The sequence below is a fragment of the Ruditapes philippinarum genome, unplaced genomic scaffold (assembly GCF_026571515.1).
Source record: "Ruditapes philippinarum isolate M1 unplaced genomic scaffold, ASM2657151v2 ctg1014_1_1_1_1, whole genome shotgun sequence".
Lineage (NCBI taxonomy): Eukaryota > Metazoa > Mollusca > Bivalvia > Venerida > Veneridae > Ruditapes > Ruditapes philippinarum.
The window spans coordinates 19,089-32,128 of record NW_026859400.1 but is presented as its reverse complement, the minus strand read 5'-3'; the positions used below and the strand labels follow the sequence as shown (position 1 = coordinate 32,128).

The 13,040-nt window shown below is 31.7% G+C and overlaps 1 protein-coding gene across 2 annotated transcripts in view; it reads right to left on the bottom strand.

Moving 5' to 3' along the window:
• LOC132756357 (fibrocystin-L-like) overlaps positions 1 to 12,017 on the bottom strand; it is a 230,449-nt gene extending 218,432 nt beyond the window's left edge. Inside the window, exons 1-2 of one of the 2 annotated variants that reach the window (XM_060747413.1) lie at positions 11,785 to 12,017; positions 10,001 to 10,124 (exon numbers count right to left, since the gene is read on the bottom strand). In XM_060747413.1, the coding sequence (XP_060603396.1) occupies positions 10,001 to 10,085 (85 nt within the window). In that variant the 5' untranslated portion in view covers positions 10,086 to 10,124; positions 11,785 to 12,017. The remainder of the gene's footprint in view (positions 1 to 10,000; positions 10,125 to 11,784) is intronic. The other variant, XM_060747412.1, reaches the window with a different exon arrangement.
• Positions 12,018 to 13,040: the final 1,023 nt, after the last annotated feature.

The window sequence follows — 13,040 nt, the reverse complement described above, 5'->3', positions numbered from 1 at the left end:
GTGTTTTGAATTGGTATACCTAGATAAGCAACTTTAAGGAGTTCAATATATTTACAAGACCCATTTATAGAAATGAACAATTCATCATGCATATTTGATGGAAGAATAATAAACTGAACAAAATCTAAATTGAATATACTGGTTGTATGTTCGAGCTGTACAAATCTTCTGTGGTATACAACTTTTGTGCTAAATATCCTTGAAGAGTATTCAAGTGACTGGATAAAAGTGTGGGCTTTTTGCATTTTTTTAAAAATTTGTGTATAAACATAATCGTTTCAAAAAGGCTGCATAATCTTATATCAGTCTGCAAAATATTTTAGGCACACACCCGATGCCCGAGGCATGTAAAATCCCATTCGGGGCTGCAAAAATCCAAAGATCATAAGCCCGATGGGCGTTTAAATTTATAATGTGTTTTCATTCAAAATTAGTTTCAGTTTCAATATTTTTCCGAAATTGTTGTGTAATACGTCATCAGTCTATGTACATCAAGTAAGATTTGCATAATATGTCATTCAATTATGCACCATCTACAGCAATAATGGTGAGCATAAATGTACGGACAATGTTTGAGAATATCGTAAATATTCGTTGGTTAAAGAGCAAGTTATCGTTAATTTCCGTTCAAATACGTTTATTTTTAGATTGACCCATTTAGATTTGTGTGCAGCTACACTGATTTACCATCTGTTGCCATGGCAACCAAATTTTTAAAACTAGGAAGAAAAGAAAAAGACGCGCAATAAATGATAAATCACCAGTCTGCCATCCATATATCAAGTTTCATAAAAATATTTTCAGTACTTTTGGCAATATCATGGATCAAGTTTTGTGTACTCAGGAATGGTAAACTGGACGTTTGGACAGATGGACTGACAGACAGAGCACATTCCTATTTTATCAACCACAATTTTATTAGCCCCTTTTGTGGACCCCACAGAGATCGCATAGCTTGACCAGCGAGCTTACTCATCAGTGCAAGGCTTATCAGCAGCCAAAGTCAGTCTAAAGATTTTTCACAGTTAAAACTTGATTGATATTTTGTTTTTACAAGGATAAGTAAGATTTTTATTTGGAAAATATTATTACTTGTGAACAAATTCTATCACTGGTAAGTTATGATTTCATAACTTTTTTCAGAATTCAGTACATAACCAATAATTATAAGAATCCTTTGTTCTGTCAAAACACCTTTTTGTTACAGATCTTTTTTACTTATATTTTAACTGGATATAATTATGTACTAGATATAATATACAGGAAAATGTAATTGTTGAGGTACCTTAGTTTTGAAAATATACCCTAGCCTCTTACAGAGGTAAAAATTTTCTACGAGGTATATTTATTCTCTTACGGAGATCTTATTATCTAGAAAATATACCCTAGCCTCTTACGGAGGTAAAAAATTTTCTGTGAGGTATATTTATTCTCTTACGGAGATCTTATTATCTAGAAAATATACCCTAGCCTCTTACGGAGGTGAAAATTTTCTGTGAGGTAATTATTCTCTTACGGAGATCTTATTATCTAGAAAATATACCCTAGCCTCTTACGGAGGTGAAAATTTTCTATGAGGTAATTATTCTCTTACGGAGATCTTATTATCTAGAAAATATACCCTAGCCTCTTACGGAGGTGAAAATTTTCTATGAGGTAATTATTCTCTTACGGAGATCTTATTATCTAGAAAATATACCCAAACCTCTTATGGAGGAACAAATATAGATACAAATATTATGTTTTTTGGAAATCCATAGATTTACTTACATTAAAAATAATGGCAAACATAATGCTGACCCTTAAGCGGGTCGTATTCATAACAGAGATGTACGTATCTTGTCAAACGACTAAAAATTTATTAATTTACCATTTACTGCTGTAAAAATTTGTAAATAATTTTTCAAATTTCATCAGACCCTTATTCTATTAGTGATTTACAGTGCTTTGGAAATTTGTGTAACACACAGGGCATTGCAAAGGACTGAAATAAAAAGGTGTGACGAATCAGGTAAAATGCAATTAAGTCAAAAGATTTTCCGTACCTCACTGTCGTCTTACTTGATTTAAGGAAGTAACAGCTCTTGCTCAGGAAATCTAATTTGATTATATCAATTGTTTTAATTTTGGTAACTGTATGATAATTTTAAATAACTATTATTTGATTTAACAAGTTTTTGAGCAGATGCTTTGGATGTGAACAGTAAACTTGCATTTTCCAGAATCATCTAAGAACAGGCTAAGTCAAACAAAGCCTGCAACATTTTCAATTTGCTGTTTTGGGCATACTGTAGAAATTATATTTGCGCACAAAAATAGTTAACTATATAATAGGGAATAATGCTGGAGCAAGTTTTGCATAGAATGTCACTAACTTTATACTCCAAATTTGCTATATAAGATGGAAATTTGCATATAAATGTGTACTCCAAATTTGTTATAAAGAAGATCGAATATGCTGCATAGAAATGTCGAAAACTGAGACTCCAAATTTGCCCTTGAGAAACGTTTTGTTGTTTGAAACTAATCTTCTGGCGGAATTGTTACATTCCTGACAGAAAATAAAAATATATGAAATAACATTGGTTTGAATATAGTGGGAATTGCTAGTGAGATAAAAATCTGAGAGGCAAACATGAGAAAGGAACCACAAATACATATACAAGACAGAGAACAAAATGTGAATATGTACTGTTTGTACATTACTCTAGATCAATTTCCATCAGTTTGAAATACTGTGAAAATCAAAGGTTGATAATTTCAATTGGAACCTGCTTGAATTGGTTAAATAATGAAGTTTATATTGAATAATGAATGAATTCTATCTTTACCTGTATATCTTTAGTTTAATACCCTTACAAGGACAATGTCAATTGTAAGGAACTTGCTTTTATTTTTACTTTTTCGGAAATGACATGTCAATTGGAATGGAAGAACATAAAATAAGCTATGAAAAGTTCTACTTAAGAAAATATACATTTAGTCACTCAAATATTTTTCTATCCAGAATTTTCTTTGACTGAAAGGTTACTTACTACAGTAAAACATAGAAATTGAATAAATGAATTTATGAATAAAATAAAATGAAAAAGTCTAAGAAGTAATCATTGGCATCAATTTACATATTTTATATGTTTTAAGAATTTCTAACAAAAAGTTTGTCTTTCACTGTTCAACAAACCTACTAAAACAATGTCTTCCATACATTACAATAAAGATATTTTATATTGCTTGCTGTTTCCAAAGCTGCAATGTGGTTTAGATATGGCTGATAATTTTGGATTTATATTATGTATACATTTACTACATCTTCAGATAAATCTCTCACTGGACCCTCTCAGACCCTCTCAGTGAATTGTTTTTGTTAGGGTTTATCATCAGGCTTATCCCTGGGAAAGCAGCAGGTATTAATAGCCATGCCAGGTCAAACATGTGTCTTAGTTTGCAAGAAGGGGTTGTTAATTAACCTCCACTGTGGCACTATAAATCACTCAGATAGAGAGGGATTTGTGTTTGACCTATTACAACAATACAAAATACAGATTGATCTAGGGGATGTCAAAATGACATCAAAATACTGAATGAAACAAGAAGTTTCAATGAAAATGTTTCAATGAAAAATGAAAATATCATTTATATACTGAACTATGAAATATTCCTATTTATGCACAGTTGATCACATTTATATTTGTAGAAGCAAATTGTTAATTGATGAACTAAAAATGTTATTTGAAAATAGCAGATAAATTAATAATGTTTTAAATCATTATATGTACTGGTAGATGTGATTTTGTAATTATCATTGCCGGGAGAGCAGAATAATTATTCCACCAAAATTTAATGGCATGGTCATAGAGTATTACATGTAATTGTTTTTTCAACAACTGAATAATGTAAGTGGTGATGAGAGATGTAACTTTTGTTATGCTAGTTACCGTTACAGTTCTATGAACAAATATATAAATAAATAAATAAATAAATAAATATTAGAATAAATATGTTTTATTTATAAATAAATAAATAAATGAATAAATTATTTAATTAATTGATGGATTAATTTAGAAAGAATAAAAGAACAAAATAGTTTATATAAGTTAATACGTATATAACTATAACATTATTTGTAAAATTAAAAAAAAAATAATCAGGAAATATATTAACAAATTTATTTGTTTGTTTCATTATATTCTTTCCTGTATCGAGTGCAATGGAAATATGAACCATAGAAAAATGTACTGCAAAACAGTGTATGTAACAGCAATACAGAAATAAAGTACATGACAATGTGTTTATTGATGTGAGTTCTTCACATATAATTATACTGTCTTTCACATTAATTGCAAGAGAGATGTTTGAAAGGTTTTTAATATATGTGACTTCTGGTATTCTATCCTTATTAGATATGTGTGATGGAAACCTTTTATACCTCTTTTGTGTAAGTCTCAGATTAAATAATATAATTTAATTAATTTAATATCAATTAATAACGGCAGGTTTAGGCTTGGGCCTTTAACCGCAGATCAGGAATTTCAAAACACTGATTGCAAGATATCAGAAATTATGCCTATAATAATTATAATCAAAGGCATAAATGTGTTGCTCGAAAATCATAGTAAACTTCTAACAGAATATCAATTATTTATATGCACAAAAAATTTCATTTTTTCATTTGAGAGTCCAGGTACAGCACTTAATATTTTGTATATAAAAGACCAAACAGCATTATCGGAAACCATACAAAATTCCTGTAAGGACTGAAAAGAAATTGCTTATAAGCACACAGAAACCTTATAAATAAATATCACAACAAACTGTGTCTAGAGACCGGGGTACAGAATGTTATAATAAAATCAGACATTAATACAAAATATGGTGTATATAGCACTAGAATGTTATGATAAAATCAGGCATTAATACAAAATATGGTGTGTATAGCACTAGAATGTTATGATAAAATCAGGCATTAATACAAAATATGGTGTGTATAGCACTAGAATGTTATGATAAAATCAGGCATTAATACAAAATATGGTGTGTATAGCACTAGAATGTTATAATAAAATCAGGCATTAATACAAAATATGGTGTGTATAGCACTAGAATGTTATGATAAAATCAGGCATTAATACAAAATATGGTGTGTATAGCACTAGAATGTTATGATAAAATAGCACTAGAATGTTATGATAAAATCAGACATTAATACAAAATATGGTGCGTATAGCACTAGAATGTTATGATAAAATCAGGCATTAATACAAAATATGCTGTGTATAGCACTAGAATGTTATGATAAAATCAGGCATTAATACAAAATATGGTGTGTATAGCACTAGAATGTTATGATAAAATCAGGCATTAATATAAATGTGGTGTGTATAGCACTAGACGCAGCAAAACTTTGCAGTGTTTCTTGAAAACTGCTGAATGGAAAAATTCAGCCACATTTTCAAAGTTTATGATAAAGACAATGACTTGTCAATTGAACAGTACAGACAGCTTTACTTAACAGACAACAAAATTCATAAAAATTTCTTATTTGTCTATCTTTAGAATTAGTATTTGTTCATGTGAATATTGTATCAGTTTACCAAAAGCTTGTTAGTTTCAGTTTCTATATTAGTACAGTATCTTACAAAAAAATAATTCAAAGCTTATATTGCTATTTTCAATTATCCTTAAATGGTAAAGAAGCAACTCTAAAATCTCTGTGGGGTCCACAAAAGGGGCTATGTGGTTGATAAAATGGAAAGATTAAACGAGACTTACCTTCGTAGAGGGGAAGTTGAAGTTTGATCAATATTTTATCAACCACAAGCCTCTTTTGGGATCACACACCCACCCAACCCAACCCAAGTTTATATTACATGTCTTGCTTCTTTGCCATTTTACCATATTTAGATCATATAACCAATATGATCTAAATACACTCTAAAGACTGATGAGTAAGCTCGCTGGTCAAGCTATGCGATCTCTGTGTGATCCCAAAAGAGGCTTGTGGTTGATAAAATATTGATCAAACTTCAACTTCCCCTCTACGAAGGTAAGTCTCGTTTAATCTTTCCATTATCCACTCTCCGCTATTCAGAAGGGGATTAAATAATACAAAAAAGTTAAAACAATAAATATAATGTGGGGAGCCCTGAATTCGAATCGATAACATCATCATCATCATTTGCCTCACTGACGATTTGCCCCAAAACGAGTCGCCCAATTTAATGACAATTTGCCCCAGTTTAAAACAATATTTTAAAACATCCTTTGAATTATCAAAATTAAGAAATGATAAGACCAAATGTTTATTTGGGTATATTAATGATATGAATTGTTCTCTGTGTCATTATATTAAAGAACACAAATTAATTATTTTAACTGTTTGTAGATATCAATAGTCAAAACAAAGTCAAATGAAAACAATTGGATATTTTTAAACATTCAAAGTTTATTTTATGTATTTGTCAAATTTCTTCAACATAGAATTTAAGAAAGCTTTAATTAAGAGATTATAAGAATGCATTGTGTAACGATTTATGTCAACCGGCATGGATACTTTTTGTAAAATACAAAACCATGGAATATTAGAGGGTAAAACATATCTAGCTAAGTGGACCCATTATGAGCACACATGCTTTTTGGGGGCTAACTGCCCCATGCACACCAATTTTAAGTGTCTTATAATTCAATGGAACTAGTATATTCACAAATCATAGACAATAGTACCTAACCTATATTCACCTTTTAGATATTGAAGACGTTATGTTGATATGTCATCTCTATGATTTTGAAAGAACTCAGACTCTCTTACTATCTTGTATATCTGAAAAAGTTATCAACTTTATAACTCTAAAAAAAAGTTTTTATACATGATTTTAGTGAGAATATTAATGATACTATTAAAGGGACTCCACTGAGGTTTTTTTTTTGACATGACAGGACTGGTGATATACTTTCCAAGATTAATTTTCTACTGGATGTAGTTCTAAACTTAGAACTTGTGTCTAAAATTTCAGATCATTCACTCGCTCCGTTTTTTCCAGATGCAACGCTTTCCGCTAAAATCAGGCAAACAATATCACAAAGATAAGATTTTCAATTTATTCCTTAGTATATTTCTTAATTTTTCTTTCTGTTTTAAATGTCCCAGATGATCTATGTAAGAAATTCAAATTTTATGTTTTTAGGCTTGCAGACCTCAGTGGAGTTCCTTTAATATGCTGTAGCATATCATTCAAAAGAATCTATGTTACATCTGGTTGAACTAAATATATAGTGGATCATTTAGCTTATTCACATTACGTCCTTAATTAATTTATTGTTGTCATTTAATATGCTTTGGTTTCATAATTGAATTTGCTAATCATAATCAAGCTTTATCATGTTTTAAAGGCACATTATGCCTAAAAACAAATTAATTTTTACTCCCTTAGAATTTTTATTACAATTAAATTTAGATAATGGTATAATACCATAATCTTAATTTATAGAGCATGTTAGAATTGCTAATGATACCTAAAAAAAAGTACATGTAGCTACTAATGAGAAATAATTTGTCACAAAAGTAATAAAATGTAAACAAAGAAGTATTTTAACCTCCATACATAATACAATAAATTAAATTGCTATAATTGTTCTAATTTTCAAAAAGCAACAAAAAAAGGATGGCTCAGGTAAATGGTCAACGAGTATCGCAGTGTTCAAAATTAGCAGTAGTCCTATAGCCCCTGACTACTAAATTTCTCCTCGGGCTACCAACTTTTCACAGTATACACAAGCCCGACCAGGCTACTGTATTTTCAGAAGCAATATCAACAACTGTTTTGAACAAATGAATTGTGCTAATGAAATGTCGTTTGGGCTAGTGAATATTCCAATCTGGTAGTCTGACCAGCCTAGTCATTACAAATCTTAATTTCTTACACTGGTATCGTTTTGAAAACTATAAAAGTACATGGAAAATAAAAAGCTTTTCAGAATTAAAATTAAAAGCATTCCTCAAACATAATGTGTCTTTAAATTCTGTACATCTTGCACTGTGTGATATCATTATTTTGTGATTATGATAATAATTATGCCTTTTAAGGCCCATATTGGAAATAAACTTTATTCTCATCTATTTCTTAATTTATCTGCCTCCGTGGTCGAGGGGTTAGAATCTATGATTTCTAATCCAGTTACCTCTCTGGCGTGGGTTCGATCCCCGGGAGATGCTTTGGTAGTTTAGCGCGGAGGAAGGTAGTCTGAGTACTGGTGTAACTCTCCAGGAACGATGGTTAGGAAACTACCCGCCTATATGACTGAAATACTGTTGGGAAAAGGCGTAAAAGGAAACAAACCAACAAACAAACAAATTTTCTTAATTCTATAATCAAAAATTAGTAATTACCAAATCCAAACTTTATGTTTAGTTCAAAGTCGGGCATCCCCCTTGCTTCATTGTGGTGTGTCGTTCCACTAGATTCACAGCTCAATGCACATCACAAAAAGATAGCTACCCAATCTCTTCTGTAGTTCTTTAACAACCTTATCGCGTGTGAGTTGCAAAGGTCCAAGGTGGCATTCCTTGCAATAGGTTTAATTATCAACTAAAATGTCAAACTCATTCACTTGTCTACCTTTTCTCCACCCACCTGATCCCGGTCTCTGCCGGTACTCATAAATTGGACATTTACCAAATCATTTTACACCAACAAGTGTTCAATATGTGCAAAAAATAATGGTCCACTTACTAAACTTACATTTGTTTACCGTTTGTTTTTGGTTTCAAAGCAACAATAAGGATCTACACTAAAATTTGGAATTCATGTTTTATGGCATTATTTATTATTTGTTGCTAATTGATTTATATGTTATGTCACAAGCAATTTTGTTGTTTTCATATTAAAGACCATTTAATTGCATTTCTATTAAAAATGGCTGGTTTCTTACTAATATCAATCCAAAACTTTTATTCTAGTTATGTTTTAAAATTACCCGTGTACCTTATTGTGTTAATTATTCCACATAAAAAATCAAACATGTAGACTAGCTGAAATACGGTGACAAATGAAGTATTATTGAAGATTTATAAATGCCTGTGCTTAACTATGACACAGTTCAAAATATCCGACAGACCCTTTATCTTTGCTGCCAACATCATCACAATCCTGAGAAAAATTTAATTGCTCATTTTTATATTTTCACTTTAAGTTATCATGTTCCATTTTTGAAAAAAATGCATGTATCGGTCATAAGCACTTGAGCATGTCGCGCATGGAGGAAGGGACACTCTGATTGGCCGATGATATTCTTCATCCTCAAATATTGGCAGATACCGAATCACTAATAGAACATCTGTAAGGGATTTAAAGTCTTCAGTGAAAATGCCTTCACATACTATCCCGCACATTTTAGTTTGGACGTTTTTGAAATAAGATGTCATCAAAAGATAAAATTTCACCAGAGGCTCCTACATTTATAAGCAGGGCCAAAATATGTGTGATTTTGACATTCTTTGGGAAAAGGGGTCTCAAATTTAACACAAACTTTTAACAAGTTCTTCAAAATAGAAAAGCAAAAAGCACTGGGAAATACTGATAAGGCAGTAAATTTAGACCTTAATTCAACACCATCATTTAATTTTGTTCCAAATTCTATGAGAAATTTCAAAAGACTGGGGAATTTCGAGGACCAAACTGGGGGAAAAAAGAGGCTGCCTATATTCGGCCTCTACAAAGTAGGGTTTTTTGGCCCTGATATGGAACTAGATGATTAATACAATTGTCTTGTCCAACAACTATCAATAATCAATCAGTATGTGAAATATGAAGACTTAGTTTTTAAAAGTTTTTAAGATAATCAGCAGAAACCATGTGGTCTACCGACAGTCAGACCAACTGACAAACCAACCAACATTAGCAAAACAATATACCCTCTTTTCTTCGAAGGAGGGCATAATAATAATAGCACTATAAATTATGAAGCAATTTTATATAAAAGATAATCACAAGAACAATTTTCTTACTTTCACATGTTGAAATGATAGCTGTAAAAATCCACGAACAAATTTTCAATACAGTCAAAACTATTCCTCCTGTCCTAGCACCCATCCTTTATTGAATATGGCTGTTTTAATTTGCGCCAGGAAACTGAAACAAATGTGTTTAAACATGTTACTGAAATAAAAACATTTTATAACAATAGAACATTAGTAAATCGCTCAAATGATGGCCTGCTCAGACTCACTGAGCTTGTGTATGTCCCAGTTTGTGACTGAATTATGAAATAGTGACGTAGTAAGACATTAAATTCCATGTATCTGATTAAATAATAGAATGACATTAAATAATATAAGGTGCAGTTTGTTTGTTTTTTAAGTATTAACAAGCATGATAGATATTAAATTTGCGAATGGCGAAGACACGATAATTGGCCAAATTATGTCTCAGACTGTCGGGGCGAAGACACGATGGCATGAAAACTCAATAAACTGGTCTATTATCAGGTGGTGGAGAAATGACAACTCGATAATTTGGCCAATTATCATATCCTCGTCTTTTAATTTTTAAGGCCAAGACACTTCAAATGCTTCAACTCGCAAACAGGATAATCCTCTAGAAGAAAAGTGTGTCTTCCCCTATTAAAATTTTGTTATTTTGCTATTTCATGTCAGCCCCTTCAAAAGTCAAAGACATGATAAGTTATTAAAGCGCCTTTGTCTCCGACTTTTGAGGGGCTACTTTTACACTGCTAAAATTTTGAATAACTTTGCACAAGTGTTAGTGATCATCTTTATCAGGCTTTATGCAGAGTGCAATACTTGGGTTGCTACTGCCAAGGTCAAGGTCACTCAGAAAGGTCAAGTGTTAATAAGGCTACATTTTGTGTCCGCTCCATGACTTAAACTGCTGCAAACAATTTTAAATAACTTGGTAGAAGTGATCACATGATGTGGAAAGCGCATTCACTGAGTTAATACCCAAAGGTCAAGGTCACACATTAAGGTCAATTGTTTAAAAGTCTACATTTCTTGTCAGCTCCATAACTTTAAAACCGCTTAAAAAAAATTTTATTAGCTTGGCAGAAGTGATCACCTTTATGAGACAATGTGCAGAGCTCAATAAATATGTTGCTACCCCAAAGGTCAAGGTCACACTCAAAGGTCAATTGTTAAAAAGTCTATATTTCCTGTTCACTCCATAAATTTTAAACCACTTAATTAAAAAGATTTGAAATAACTTATTATGAGAGGATGTGCAGAGCACACTAATTGTGTTGGTACCCCAAAGTCAAGGTCACACATCCAGGTTGCTAACTCCAAGGTCAAGGTAAAATGTTCTCCATCACTTTTTGACTTTATGGACGATTTAAAAAAATAAAAACTTGGCACATGACAAATACATGTAATTACTATCATGAGACTATGTGCTTATAATATACATGTACATGGCACAACATCAAAGTCATGGTCTGTTAAAGGTCAAATCAATTTCATGTCTGCTGCGGAAGGGAATTTAGCGGTCCTTTAGACTGCCTTTTTGGAAAACCTTAAACTTTTTATATAGTTGTCCTGGTCTAACATTTGTTTTATATAGTTCACAATATATTGCAATATGTCTGTGAATATTGCAATAGATACATAATCTAATACAATATCGTCGTGTGCCCTAAATTCATCGCTGTCCTAGAGTCAACACCCTTACTTATTTGATTTTTCCTTTGCACAACACAAGTAGATCTACATGTATTTTATACATCTGCTGTTGTAATAATCATTTGTATTATGACTGCTTATTTCACAAAGTATACCTCTAAATTCCTTCAGTGCTCACAATCCAGAAATTCTTGAAAAGAATTGCATTTTTTTATCCTGATTTATTTCCGCCATTACTTGTTCTGCGTCATAAATGATGACGTCACTTCTGATGAAATTTTCTTATAAAAACTCACTGGATTACCTGCCCTTTTCTCTGCGTTCCTCTGCGTTCAATAGTACTAAAATTATAGTACGACGGGAACCAGACTATCTCAAACGCAGTGATCTCTCCTTATAGGATTAATTAGATTCACGGTGTCAAGGGTATACGCATCATTTTTCCGCGTATCGCCGATAATTTATCATCCTGCGCGCCACACCGTATCATTCAAGATTATGCAATCTTCTGAAAAATAAGGTAGATTTCTAAATTCAAAAAAGCGAAAATTTCTTACTAAAATTGATTTTATTTAGAGAGTTTGCATACATCACGGAAGTTTTGAATGATTCATCTATGTGTGCAAAACATTTTGCAACAATATTTGTCTATCATAACTTGAAACTAATGAAAACAGTTAAAAAATATACAATAACATGTGAAACAATTGTATTTTTTTATGCGGACATTTTTCACTTTTCCGAAAGTACAGCTGTCGGAAGAAGTATCATATGTCAAATGATCACAAAATCACAAAAAGCATTGACCCGAGCTGATTATAGAAATGATGCAAAATAATATTGTAAACTCAAGAAAACTTTGATAAACATGGTACCGCATCATGCAGAACCATGGCACCGCTTCTTTTTGCGCAAGTTTTACATGTAGACTACTTTAAAATGTGTTTAACCGTTTGTTTAGTTGTTTGTTTGTTGTTGTTTTTTTTTTTTTTTTTTTTTTTGGGGGGGGGGGGGGGTATTGTTATTTTTTATTGCAGGATTGACGTTGGTTATCGGTTAGGGTAAGCGGGGCAGTGGATTACCTGCGCCTGGAAGCAGTCTGCACCTCTATAGTTTTTTTTAAAGATAATTTCGTTTTCGTAGTGCTCATGAAGTTGCGTTTTATGTCTGTTGTGAATTTGAACTTTTCTTTGGACTTGGGAATTGCATAATATTTGCAGATATCAGTAGAATCTAATTGAAATTTTACTCTCAAATTTGTTAATACAACACACAAGTAAGTCAAAGCTCATACAAAAAATGTATTTCTTAAATAGATCTAGTATTTCCTTTTTACATTTGAATTTTAGTTACTTAACTATAATTGACTGGGCACGTAACTTACGCATGTTACTGAATTTAAGAAAGGTGG